The sequence below is a fragment of the Kryptolebias marmoratus genome, linkage group LG13 (assembly GCF_001649575.2).
Source record: "Kryptolebias marmoratus isolate JLee-2015 linkage group LG13, ASM164957v2, whole genome shotgun sequence".
NCBI classification, from domain to species: Eukaryota; Metazoa; Chordata; class Actinopteri; order Cyprinodontiformes; family Rivulidae; genus Kryptolebias; species Kryptolebias marmoratus.
In genome coordinates, this window is record NC_051442.1 from 22,572,116 (window position 1) to 22,585,784 (window position 13,669).

Consider the following 13,669-nt stretch of genomic DNA (forward strand, 5'->3'; position numbering starts at 1 on the left):
GTTCCTAAAGAAAGGGAGTGATTGAGTGCATCTCCTAGTGTGTGCACCATGTGTCATGGTTTCATGATTGAAGCTTTACTTGTTCTCAACACAAATGTTAATGTGAAAGGCTCAGGGCCTTTAAACAACAAAATGCCTCTGTTTTGCACTTTTTTAAAAAGTAGCATCCACATTAATTTTTAGGGATATATTATACATTTTTTATATTTTTGTTGACATTTAGTTTTATTTACTAAAGTTATTTGACATTTCTCTTAGTTTTATTTCTTTATCACAACTAACTATACAGGCAGCTACATGTTTTTGTTCAGTAATCTATGCAACTTCAAACAGTGGGGGGGTTCCAAGACGACCGATTAATCGAGAAAATAATCGCCCGATTAATCGATTATTGAAATTATCGTTAGTTGCAGCCCTAAAACATACGAACACCATGCAAGGGTTAAATAGCTCTGAAGTCATTGCATACAGATTTATGTGGACGTGACATGTTATACAGTGCCTATATGTTTTATGCTTTCATTGCTGTTATAAATCAATCATGGTCAATATAAATTGACATTTTGTGGACAGAAAAATTAAAAAAACACATTCTTTAATGTCAAAGTGAAATCAGATTTCTATGATACAGTGTGTGGATGAGCAGGCACTGTGTTAGTATTAGCAATAAAATAGGCTTGATACTAAGTCAGTTTCACTCCAATCAACATCTGCATTTATGTGACCAGAGTGGCCCATCAGTGAGTCAGACTAACAAGGACTCTAACGAGCCTCTATTGTTAGGAGAGTGAGAACAATTTGCAAGCTATCCAGTTTACATCACATCTCAGCTTTAAAAGCTCAACTCCACACTCTATTTCTGAAAGCTCCTCAGATGAATACAAGTCGTTGTTTTTGTTTTTAACCTTTTTTGAATTTACCATGGCCTAGATGACTGAGAATCATAGAGCAATAAAATACAAATATGTGAAAATAGTAACTGCAGAAATATTCACCCCCTTCACATCAGTCACAGGAACATCCAGCTGCTTGCAGATGGTCTTATAGTCTTTACCTTTAATATGCTACTGAATAATTATCTTTTTAAACTTCTGAGACAACTCTGTCCTCAGCTTTCTGTGCTTCATGTTCAGTGTGGTACACACCATGATACCAAACAGCCCTGTGACTACTATACACCCTTCAAACAGGCAGACTGACTGATTACAAGACTGAAGACATGATGCTGATTACAGGACATGCCTTATTCAGGGGTGTCAAACTCCAGGCCTCAAGGGCCGCTGTCCTGGGAGTTTTAGGTGTTTCTGCTCCAACACACCTGATTCAAATGGTTTAATTACCTCCTCACCAAATCATCAGGTTCTCCAGGAGCATGGCAACAAGTCATCCATTTAACCCAGGTGTTTTAAAACAAGAACACATCTAAAACATGCAGGAGAGTGGCCCCCGAGAAACGGAGTTTGACACCCCTGCCTTAGTTTAACATGTCCCTGTAGGCAAATTATTTTTATTATTATTTCTTTTCTAGAGGTACCTTCCTTTTTGTCAAGGCCAGTTTCATTAGGTTGTTTTTTAAAATAATTCTGTTAAACCAAAATTCAACAGCAATGACTGATTTTCATTAGTTTAATTTTAGTAATGTATTATTTTATGTTTTTAATTTTTTTTCTTTTGTCCATTTTAAGAAATTTCAGTAACCTTTGTCGGTTTTTCTTTCTTTAGTGAAAGACTACAAACATATCTGTCTGCATCTGTATGTAACCAGAACGCATCATAAATGATACACGTACATCAAGACTTTGCATTTCACAAAATGTGCTTCATTTCTTCACATTTCTGGATACACCAGCATACGCAGCAAAATAAAACCCAGTGTGACAGCAGCTTTAGACTGTGCAACTGAATGCAACGTTAAAGCGGGATCTAACCTGGAACCAGATGGCGTTGACTATCTTGCTGAGGACGAACAGGGGAAGAACCCAAAGAGCGCTGAAGACGGAGGTGAGGATGAATTCTAACCAGGACCACACACTGCCGTGGAGGGAGGGGTCACCTGGAATAAAAGCAGAGTTACTGACTGACTGGTTGTTATTACGTGCTAGACAATCAGCCCCAGACTTCCTGGCAGCCACACATACCTATGATTTTTGCTGTGAGCGTCTGCAGCAGTGGGATGAAGACCCGATAGAAGAGAAACAGACTGAGCTGGAGAGAAAATCAAACGCTGTAAGAAAGAGACTGAACTATTGAGGAAACGGAGCCGTCAGTAATGTACTGAGCTGAAACTTACCCAGAACACTCCTCCATTCCAGGCACAACACTGAAAGATCCTGCTGGCTACTTTAGGCTCACTGAAAAATAAATAAATAAAACAAGACAATCATTTCTGCTAAACATTAAAAGGGAGATTAGACAACATGTCTGATGCTGCTAATGTGTTCCTGTTTGCAGACTGGAAGAATTCAAAGCCGCAAAGTGAACTCAGATTTCTTGGTATCAACATTCAAAGCAGCCTTGACAAATGAATGCCCAGCATCTCACTGACACAGTGAGGTTTGCAAATACACACAGATATGAGCAGCCAGTCACTCAGTGAATATTTAAACCAACCCAGCAGGGGCTTAATGTGCCATTGCTGCTGCAGCTGTATGGTGTTTTGATGACACAAGTCAGTTTGATGACATTAGCTGTATTTAGTAGTGATGATCTGTAGAAAAATAACTCCATGATTACTTGGATAGGAGATAGGCACCAGTTCCCCGCAACCCAGAATGGAGAAGCAGGTAAAGAAAATAGATGGATGGATTACTTGGATATTTGGTGTTTACAGTATTTTTTTTTTTCCAATCAGGTATCAGGTAACCCATATCTCTAAATATGGTCACCTGTGGCTCGTAAAAGTTTAAAACAGTGAATATTTGAAATGGGAACTCCTAAAAATGACATAAATCCACAGGTTTTTTCAAATGTCTGATAATCAGTGATGAACCAAACTAATGTCAAGAATCAGACTGGGGTCCCAATAAGGGTGTATTTTTAATGATTAAGATCAGAGTCACTGAGAACACCTCATCTCCTGATCTATCTGGTTTTTTGCCATCAAATAGTGGTGTTTTTTAGAACATAGCTAATTAGCAGGTCGTTAAAGTCATTTGCTACTGAAGCCATTTCTAAAGCCTCACTGTTAACATGCCCACAACAGGTTGTTTACTTGCACAAACAAAGCCAAATATAACCAAATCAAAAGAAAACATCAAGAAGACAGCAGCATGTGTACAGTGCAAGCTCTTTTCTTCCTTCCTAAAATATGCAAATAATGTAAAAGTATAGTACATTTATTCAGGGTTTCCCCCAGAAAAGACGCTAAGCCCGGTGGTAGGTGGCCGTTCGCCGGCCGATCACTAGCCGACTGTGATTTAGTAAATAAAATGATTAAAGTTGACAGGAAAGTTGAAAATATGTCTATTTATTATGTGATATTGTAAGATATTTGTGCCAAACATTTACACAACTACAGTTTTACAAAAAGGAACTTTTGAAATACTTTTTTAAACAAAAATATAATTAAAATAAATACTAATTGTTTGCACCTAATTTGAATCCTAATTTAAGTCACATTTACAAATAAATTAAGTTAACATAAATGAAAAAGTGCAAACAAGGCACCAACACACGTCTCACGTCAAGACCACTGAATAACAACAGAGAACTCTGAAAAACAGACATATGCTGTACTGTACTGTGCTTTTTGTGCCACAGGCTGCATGTTGAATCAGCATATCTAATGTTGAATTTAATAGCATAGTTTTACTGGTAAACAAGGATAATATTTTCACTAAGCGCAAAACATGCTTACCATATTCGGTCTTGTAAAGCCACCTGCTGAATTTTGGCTCAGCTTACCATTTTTGGTTAAACCCGCTCGTTAGATGTTTATTGCTGTGACTCCAGCAATATGCTAACTCCAGGTAGCTGAAAGAGGCTCGGCCGCAGGGCTGCGCAAACAGCGTGCGGTGGAGGCGTTTATACTTGGCGCTTACATCGGTGAAGTATTCTCCAAACAGACGGGGGGCAGTACACTACGTAAACAGCGCCAAATTACAAAAGGTGCACAACGCGGGGACAGTGCGATTGCGTCGCTGTTTGCGCGCGCCTTTATCTACCTTTATTTAACTCACCTCGCCCGCTGAGTTGGATAAAGGTAGTGGTTTTGGGGGTGCGGGTGGAAAAAAACGTGTAAATTAATGACGTATTTATAATAAATAAGCAGAGCTTAGCCCAGCAGTCGGGTCATCAAAGCCTGGCGGCCCGCCAGGCTTATAATACGCTGGAGGAAACCCTGGTAATAATTTAGTCTTTTTAGGGTGTCCTGTTAGTGCTTGTTAACAGAATATACACAAGTCGTCACTGGTTAGACATATGATGTTTACTTGTTTAATAGATGCAGTTTATGTTTGCAAAACTAAAACTGATTTGTTAATGGTGCTTTGTATTTGCAAACCACACCATGTTCGTGAGTGGTAGGTCATTTAAAACACAGGTTTTTGTTTAGGGTTTTAGAAACAAGCTCAGCAGCACGATCTTTTAAATAAGAGGGTAGCAAAGAATGAAATCATATGCTACAAATATATACTCCTCAAAAAAATTAGGGGAACACTCAAATAACACATCCTAGATCTGAATGAATGAAATATTCTCATTGAATACTTTGTTCTGTACAAAAATTAAATGTGCTGACAACAAAATCACACAAAAATCATTTAAATTTAAATTTATTAACCAATGGAGGCCTGGAGTCGAAATTAAAGTGGAAAAACACTACAGGATGATCCAACTTTGATGTAATGTCCTTAATAAACGTTAAAATGAGGCTCAGTATTGTGTGTGGCCTCCACGTGTCTGTATGACCTCCCTACAACACCTGGGCATGCGCCTGATGAGGTGGCGGATGGTCTCCTGAGGGATCTCCTTCCAGACCTGGACTAAAGCCTCCGCCAACTCCTGGACAGTCTGTGGTGCAATGTGACGTTGGTGAATGGAGCGAGACATGATGTCCCAGATGTGCTTAAACGGATACAGGTCTGGGGAACGAACGGGTCAGTCCATAGCTTCAATGCCTTCATCTTGCAGGAACTGCTGACACACTCCAGCCACATGAGGTCTAGCATTGTCCTGCATGAGGAGGAACCCAGGGCCAACCGCACCAGCATATGGTCTCACAAGGGGTCTGAGGATCTCATCTCTGTACCTAATGGCGTCTCCAGACTCTGTCACGTCTGTCACATGTGCTCAGTGTGAACCTGTTTTTCGTCTGTGAAGAGCACAGGGCGCCAATTTGCCAATCCTTGTGTTCTCTGGCAAATGCCAAGCGTCCTGCATGGTGTTGGGCTGTGAGCTCAACCCCCATCTGTGGATGTGGGCCCTCATATCATCCTCGTGGAGTCAGTTTCTAAGCGTTTGAGCAGACACATGCACATTTGTGGCCTGTTGGAGGTCATTTTGCAGGGCTCTGGCAGTGCTCCTCCTGTTCCTGTACTGGCCTTTCTCCTGATAGCGCCTCCAGCCTCTGGACACTACACTGACAGACACAGCAAACCTTCTTCCCACAGCTCGCATTGATGTGCCATCTTGGATGAGCTGCACTACCTGAGCCACTTGTGTTGTAGAGTCCGTCTCATGCTACCACAAGCGTGAAAGCACCACCAACATTCAAAAGTGACCGAAACATCAGCCAGAAAGCATAGGTGCTGAGAAGTGGTCTGTGGTCCCCACCTGCAGAACCACTCCTTTATTGAGTGTGTCTTGCTAATTGACAATAATTTCCACCTGTTGACTATTCCATTTGCACAACAGCATGTGAAATTGATTGCCAATCAGTGTTGCTTCCTAAGTGGAAGTTTTATTTACTTGGAGTTATAATGTGTTGTTTAAGTGTTCCCTTTATTTTTTTGAGCAGTGTATATTTATAAATGTTATTAAAAAAATATGGATTTAGAAATTTTAAAAAAATCAAACCAACTTTAGTCTGTCTGCAAAGTGTGTAACACATGCTTTGAAACAAAGTATTTTGTGCACACATCCGACTCTGGCTGAGTCCGAATATTCACTGTGACCAACTACAACTCACTTGTCTGGTTTGCGTTCTTCACTCTGTGCCCGTCTCTGTGCGAGGGCTCCGCTGGCCCTTCTCCTCCGCTGCTCCTCTCTTTTCTGCTGGATGCGGGCGTCCAGCTTGGAGATTGTTCCAATCCCCAGTATGGAGTCCTTGACCCCCTGGTGTTTCCAGACAGAGAGGAAGAAAAACAGTAAGATATCTGTTCTCAGCTTGGCGGCGGGTGATACTAATTTTACTCATGTCTGTGTGTGGGTTTGTGTGTCTATTAGCAAAATATTTCATCAACCACCAGATGGATTTAAATGAGACTTTCAGAAAATTATCATTGAATGTACATCCACAACTGATTATCTTTTGGAGTCAATACAATTTGAGATGGCTGCCACAGTTAATTGACCTTAACAAACACAACAATGGCTTTAACTTAGCCAGTTTTACAGACATGGACCTAAAATTTGATGTGGTAGTAGCTGAGAGTCATTCACAACACATATTCTGAGTGTGACATCTTGTGATATTGAATAAAATTGCACATAGCTGTATTTTCAAGGTTTGACCAAAAAGTTACAACACTGACATTTTTCAACATGATCTTTGTCCAAAACTTTGCACTGTCTCTAATATGTAATTAAAAGCATTTAAAGGGGAACTAAAAAGTGTTTTTATGACTTTAAGCTAAAGTCATAAAAGGTGCTTGTTTCAGAGTCTTGAATTTAAAAAAAAAAAGAAAAAAAATCATAATAATTTTAAATTACTATTTAAAAGGTTGAAAAGATTATGAGGGTCTCTTTGACATTTTCCGTGATCACTCTAAAGTGTGGCATATCACATGCCAAACACAGGAATGCAAACAAAAAATAAATAGTATGAGGGTGAAGCAGTTCAGTTCGTTGCAATCCATTCTTCAGCTTTAAGAAGGACAAGAACGTCTGATGGATGGTTAGTTTAGCTCCTGCATGAAAATGATCTATCTCTATTGCCCCTTTTCCACCGGCTCCACTCTACTCTGCTTGCTTTGCGTGCGTTTCCACCTGCATTTTTTCGAGGCCGGTCCCTGCTTTTTTGGTCCCTGCTTTGGAGTAGGGCCAACGGGCCGGACCTGCTTTCGTGGGTGATGCAAGCTTAGCGAAGAAAACAACGATAGACAATTTTGGAATGGTAGTGAAGTAATAGGACTATAAACAACAGCGTTAGCTTACCCTGCAGCGTTTAGGCCCCAGCTGAAGTCGCTGTAAAGCCTGAAATCTCCGGCGGATAACAGCTGTCCTACTCCACACAACAATCACGACATCCAAAGCATTTCTTTCACTGCGCCTCTCTTCTTGAAGTCTCAGGAGAATCCCCAGAAGTTTAAAAAACAGCAACAACACAGGGCCAACGTTGTCCATAGCGCTTCCGAAGTCTGGAAGTGTGACTTTGGAGCCCACCCCACCAACACAAGGAGGCATTCCTCTGCTACCGACTAAACTGGCCGGTGGAAACGCGATGCATTTCCTACAGAGCCGAGCAGAGTAGAGTATAGTAGAGCGGAGGTGCTCAAGTAGAGCTAGTGGAAAAGGGGCATAAGTCACCAACCAAGGAGGTAACTCCACCCACACAATCACCCCGCTTTGGGATTTTTACACAAAAACTCTAAAAACAAGCTATTAACTTTTTAAATCAGAGAAATGGGCCCCTGCAATGTTTTATGGAAGTGTTTAAAAGAAAAGCATGAAAAATCATCGTTTTTATATTTTATTTCATTTAACCTTTAAGCCATAGGAATGGTGTAATGGAAAAAAGTAGTAGTTTTGAGAGTGGGACTTTTCAACATCATGGAATACCTTAAAACCAGCACATGTCTAATCGACAATAAAGACATTAAGTTCTAGTCTGTTCTCAAGAACCTAAAGAAGTTCTGACCTGATGTTTTACCCATGAAGAGACCAAAGATTTATTGACGAGCTCTAAAACAGCCCATTTCTAACCGACTAAAAACAAATACTTCATTTTAACTGGAGCTGAATGGATCCATGTTAATGAGTTAGTGTCTCACTGGTCATAAACTAGAGAGTCGTGCGTCGTGTTGCGGCTCATGAGCATGTGGAGGCTGTGTGCTGACCGTGGCCACATTCTGGAGGAAGGCCCTGACGCTGTCTGTCATCTCTGGACCAGCTGCAGATCCATCAACTGCAGAAGGAGGGGGGGCTGCTGACCTGATGGTCTGCTCTCATAGCAGGGAGGGGCTCACACAGCAACCTGACACAAAACAAACACATACAACGATTTAAATGCAGCTTAATAATAAAAAACGTGCCTCTTTGGAAACACCTTAAATACTAAGTTTTCATGAATCCATCTCCATGCGTACATCATCTTCTTCACATGTAGAAAAATATCCTCTATAAATAATACCTCTTTATACAACAAGCCCTTTATTTGTCTTTAAAAAAAGACTATGCTATTGTTCAGTTTTTGATGTTCAAACATATTAATCAAACTTTCCTGGGCGTGCACATAAATGATTAAACTTTACTTTTGAATCTCTCATGACTTGTTATGACTGGAAGCCATTTTGTGCTGAATCATCAGTGATGATGATATCCGTGTTAAATCACGAAATGTTAACTTTTCAGAATCACGGAATAATTTTGATACTCTCTTACTTTGTTTAAATGAGCACAAGCCTTTAGGATAACAACAAAACCAGCTTAAAGTAGCAGTAAAGAAAGAAGGAAACAAGGTGGCCACAGTCCGTCCAGATGAGAAACTGTCTGACGGGATCTTTTGATCTTAGCAAACTAAACTTAGAAAGACAAACAAAGATGTCCTCTGTTCAAATTGTATCTCTCTTATTTGTAACAAACCCATTAATTTTATTAATAGTGACTTAAAAAAAACAACGTCACCCACCCATTTCTTAAACAAGCTTTGAAAGCAGAGAAAAGTGATTTTTAGTGTCGCTCCTACTGTAAACAGTGTTGGAGACATTAGCAAACTGACGGGTTAGCTAACTGGTCCCAGACTGAAGAGAGCCCCGCTGACCTTACAAAAACTCCTTATGTTTGATAAGCGAGGAGCTTCCTTCTGTAGACTGCTCAGTAGGATGTCTCTGCTCTCACAATCCTTGACTTTCGGTGTTTGTTTGTTTTTTTTGTCTCTGTGCTCTGCTGCTAGCTCGTCTCTAGCTAAGTCTTCATCGCTCAGCAACTACATGTAACTGTGGGTCTTTCTGCCAAAACGGCGCCTCGACCCGAGGAACAGAGTCAAAGACAGAGCACACAGCGAGACACGGTGTTTTCCTTACCTCATGCGACAAGCTCGGGGCTATAACCTCGTCAATTGTGCCTTTTTACCCCTTAATGTGACAACAACAAACACCAAACAGATCCTGCCAGAAGTAGGGCCGTGGAAAACATATTGCGCAAACTCCGACCTCTAAGAATCATGGGAAATGTAGTATTCACTCCTCAAACTTTGAAATGGACCGCTTTACTAAGTTTAAACACATAAATAACTTCCCTAAAACTCAAATAAAGTTCTAACTCTATGACATTAGGCAGCATACATTCAGTCGAGAATATATTATGTTATCAAGATCACAAAAAATATACTTAGTTTTTTTTTTTACTGTCTGCTATGTTTAACCTTTTTTTATTAAAGTGAAAACTATTTAATTTGGTGAAATGGTGTTTTTGTAACCTTTTACTTCATATGTTAGATAGGTTTGAAATGAAATGAAAATTTTTATGAACATTTAAATGACAAATGTAAGCTGAAAAAATTTAATTTTCTGTGAAAATGCAGTGTGATTGATGAGTGCTAAATGACTTTGCTGAAATGAATGAACTGTTGAAGTTAAAACAAGTAAAAATAAAGTTAAAATCAGCAAATCAGCAAAACTTTTGTTAAAAGCTAAAGTCAGCAAGACAGCATAAATAAGAGCTAAAAGAAGGATAAGAAGATAAAACAGAGTGAGTATACTGAAGCAAATTTCAAAGAAAACAATATTTTTGAAGGAAAAGATTTTAATGGATTTCTATGGGGAACATTTTTGTAAATAAAGTATTAAAATCACAAATACTAAAAGCATACTATTCCCGTTATTTTTTATATATGGTATATAAAATATATAAACTATATAAAATATTGCTGAATATTTTGATATATGATTAAAATAGCACAAACTATATGGAGGAAGTTTGATCGTAACAAATGTAAGAAAGAAACTACAGACAGGAAAACAATAATTTAAATGCCGTTTTAGCATTTTCTATGTCTGTCAAACTCCTCACATTGTAATAAAAAGTTAATTCATCATTTTCTGTTTGAAAAGGGGTGCTTACTAATTACTTCATGTATTTAATTCATTATATCTTTCTATATTACCATGCATATTTAGTGCATAGTACAACCATTATATCACCCTACAGTGTGCCATTCAGTTATCTACTTAGTCTTATAATTGCATTTAAAAGATTTGACACAATGTATTTTGAACATTACACTTTATAAGTGTATTTTTTATATATGTATGTAATTTGATGTTGGTATTAAAGATATGATCCAATTAAGCTTGAATGTTTTTCTTTTGATAAAACAAAACTATTTGAAGAGCTGAATGTTTAGATCGTGACTCAATAAAGATGAACTAATATGTTTTACACGGAGCATAAAACCCTGTTGCTGTGGTGAGCTCCTCAGAGGCCCTCCCACCAGGCGGTGCAGTTTTCAGACAAACCTCATGTATTCCTCTTCTCTCAGACGCTGTTCTGAGCTCAGTCCCACTGCTTCCTATGTTAGAAGGGATCTCATACTCCACCCATGGTTGTTCGGAGGATTAGAAATGTGCACAAAAGAAAATATGCACTCATTTGCTTGTGCATAGTTGGCTTTGTGATCTATAAATATCTCAGGTAAGTGCTGACTGGTAATTTTGTTTTAGGTGGTGCCTGCTTGTTTGTGCCTTTTCAGTCCTTTATTACAGGTGTGTGTTGTAGCTATTTACTTTATGACTCATAAGTTTACCTTTGGTCCACAACAGGTGTCCTATTTTAAAAATTAAAATAAATGTTAAAACAACATTATAGAATATATATACAAATATACAATGGAAAAATTTATCTTTGTAAATGTGCTGAAATTTGCCTTAACTTATCATACTGATGTCTCTGCTTCTGGGTGATACTTTTTGCCAACTCAAGGCTTCTGCAAATTCCTATCAGCCATGTCATGTGGTCAGTTGTAGCACAACGGGCTTGTGTGTCACGTAATGTGATTGTGATATGAGCAGTCCACTACTTCTCTTCCAGTGCGCCAGCTAAGAGGTGGAGGATGAGCAGAAAGGTGGGCCTAAGCGCCAACACATCCCAGTTCACCCTGGAGGGAGAGTCCTTCCGTATCCTCGGCGGCTCCATTCACTATTTCCGGGTACCCAGGGCCTACTGGAGAGACCGACTGATGAAGATGAAAGCCAGCGGCATCAACACCCTCACTGTGTATGTCTACCACACAGTTGTTGTTTTCCATTGCAACCCTTTTCACCAGCTGAATGTTCATGTGAGTATCCTTGCAGAGATGTGCCATGGAGTCTGCATCAGCCACAGAGGGGGGTCTTCAACTTCCACACACAGCTGGATTTAGAGTAAGGAGAATGTTGTTCTTCTTGTCTTTAATGTGGAACAGTATCTATTTACTTTATATAGTCTGGCTGGTAAAATTACTGGACAGCACAGGATAAATTTCTATATATACTGATGACATTCAGTTATTTACCCATGAAGAGTGTATATTACTTAGATTACAAGCATGTCTTAGAGTCTTAGAGATGTAAAAAACCTGGATTACTCTTGATTATCTGCTTTTAAATTCAGACAAAATGGAGGTTGCAGTTTTTGGACCTGAGTATCTAAAAGTAGTAGATTGTTGGTGACTAGTTGGTGAACAGCATTTGTGAAGGAGTCTCTTGCAATATTTGGGGGGGCTTTTTAGTTTCTTTGTTAGAGTTGCAAAGGCTAACAGTACTGTTGCTTGAATTTTTTAAATGGTAAAAAAATGTGTATGACAAATTTTCCCTCAAAATAGTCACAAAGTTGTTCCAAGCATCTTAGACCCTTCTCGATTTTTTTGCAGGTGTCTGAAGATCAAACATGCATGTTAAGTTAATTGGTAACTCAAAACTGTCCCTTGGTGAGAGTGTGAAAGGTTATTCGTCTCTATGTGTCCCTGTGATGGACTTGAGACCTGTGTCGCAGTGACTGCTGGAGATTAGCACCAGCTGTCCATGACCCAGAAAGGAAAAAGCAGATAAAGAAAATGGATTGATGGATGGTCTGCCTATATTTTCACTTAAAAGGTGTTCTCCAGTCAATTAAATTATAATGTGGTGCTGGCTGCCGAAGTGGGTACAGTATGGGTAAAGGTGGACAATAAAATAATGTGCATGGCCAAGAGTGAAGTTTTGCAATAGGCTGTGATTTTTAAAAATTTGCCATTCAAAACATGACCTCATGGTTCTGTGGTCTCAACAACTCAAAATTCCTTGAGTCTGCAGTGAAAAATTAGCATATTTTCCTGCAATTTTGATTTGACAACTAGTCCCCAACAGTTGCAGCCCAGTGAGATCTTTACTGTGGATGGCATTACCTTTGTCTCCAGAACCACTGTGGAGAACCTTAGTGTTATTTTAGGAAAGGACAGCTCTCTTCCACCTGCACAATGTTACTAAAATTAGAAATATTGTGTCCCAAAATGATGCAGAAAAACTGGTCCATGTATTTATTACTTATAGGTTGGACTATTGCAATTTTAACTCTAAAAGGTCTTCAGCTCACTGTTGCCTCTGTGCTGCTAAGGATGGGAGATTGTGCCGGAGGAAAGCTTTGACACAATCTGTGGCTTCCTTAGACAACGTTTTACAAGTCAGAACTTTCTAATATACTGAATGTGACTGTATTGTATTATAATCGGTTTCGGATCTGTTTTAAATTTGAATTTATGATTTGGGCTTCTTTTTTGTTGCACTATGAGATAACATTTGTTGTGAAGTGGTGCAATATTAATCAGCTAAATTGAATTTCATTGTTGCTGTTACATACAGTATGTTGCTTGTCTTCTTATCAGCAATGCAACCATGTAAACAAAATATTCAGTCTAAAAATTCAAAAACAAGATTCTAACCCCCCATTGGACCACCTTCCTAGCTGCCCTAACAATATAATCTGCTGTGAAACCTTTAGGGCATACTCTCCTCTCTTTCTCATCAACTAAAGCCCCGTTCATGAGGGAGAAACAAGACTCAGAGTCCCGCCTGGCAACAGTAATATCTCCACAACAACTTATCACAGCAATTAACAACACAGTGGGGAGAAGTGAGGAGGGATGTGACATTATGAGCTGCTTTTGTTTTTGCCAGGTGTCTTTCACATCTCATTAAATAACATGAAAGTTTTTAGGGTCTAACCCAGTGTTTCTCAACCTTTTTTGGGCCAGCGCCCCCCTATCCATTATCAAGGCCTCTTACCGCCCCCTCCCACCCCCCACCTTTTTTTTTTTTTTGCCTGTTTACGTGAATAA

At 39.3% G+C, this 13,669-nt stretch overlaps 2 protein-coding genes across 2 annotated transcripts in view; one reads left to right on the plus strand and one right to left on the minus strand.

Annotated features, from left to right (window-relative positions):
• ei24 (EI24 autophagy associated transmembrane protein) overlaps positions 1 to 9,533 on the minus strand; it is a 15,516-nt gene extending 5,983 nt beyond the window's left edge. The window contains exons 1-6 of the mRNA XM_017431142.3: positions 9,402 to 9,533; positions 8,217 to 8,353; positions 6,128 to 6,273; positions 2,291 to 2,351; positions 2,139 to 2,205; positions 1,929 to 2,053 (exon numbers count right to left, since the gene is read on the minus strand). Of these exons, the coding sequence (XP_017286631.1) occupies positions 1,929 to 2,053; positions 2,139 to 2,205; positions 2,291 to 2,351; positions 6,128 to 6,273; positions 8,217 to 8,258 (441 nt within the window). The 5' untranslated portion in view covers positions 8,259 to 8,353; positions 9,402 to 9,533. The remainder of the gene's footprint in view (positions 1 to 1,928; positions 2,054 to 2,138; positions 2,206 to 2,290; positions 2,352 to 6,127; positions 6,274 to 8,216; positions 8,354 to 9,401) is intronic.
• A 1,346-nt stretch (positions 9,534 to 10,879) lies between these two features.
• Positions 10,880 to 13,669, plus strand: part of LOC108244716 (beta-galactosidase-1-like protein 2) — a 25,647-nt gene continuing 22,857 nt past the window's right edge. The window contains exons 1-3 of the mRNA XM_017431139.3: positions 10,880 to 11,010; positions 11,407 to 11,592; positions 11,670 to 11,738. Of these exons, the coding sequence (XP_017286628.1) occupies positions 10,919 to 11,010; positions 11,407 to 11,592; positions 11,670 to 11,738 (347 nt within the window). The 5' untranslated portion in view covers positions 10,880 to 10,918. The remainder of the gene's footprint in view (positions 11,011 to 11,406; positions 11,593 to 11,669; positions 11,739 to 13,669) is intronic.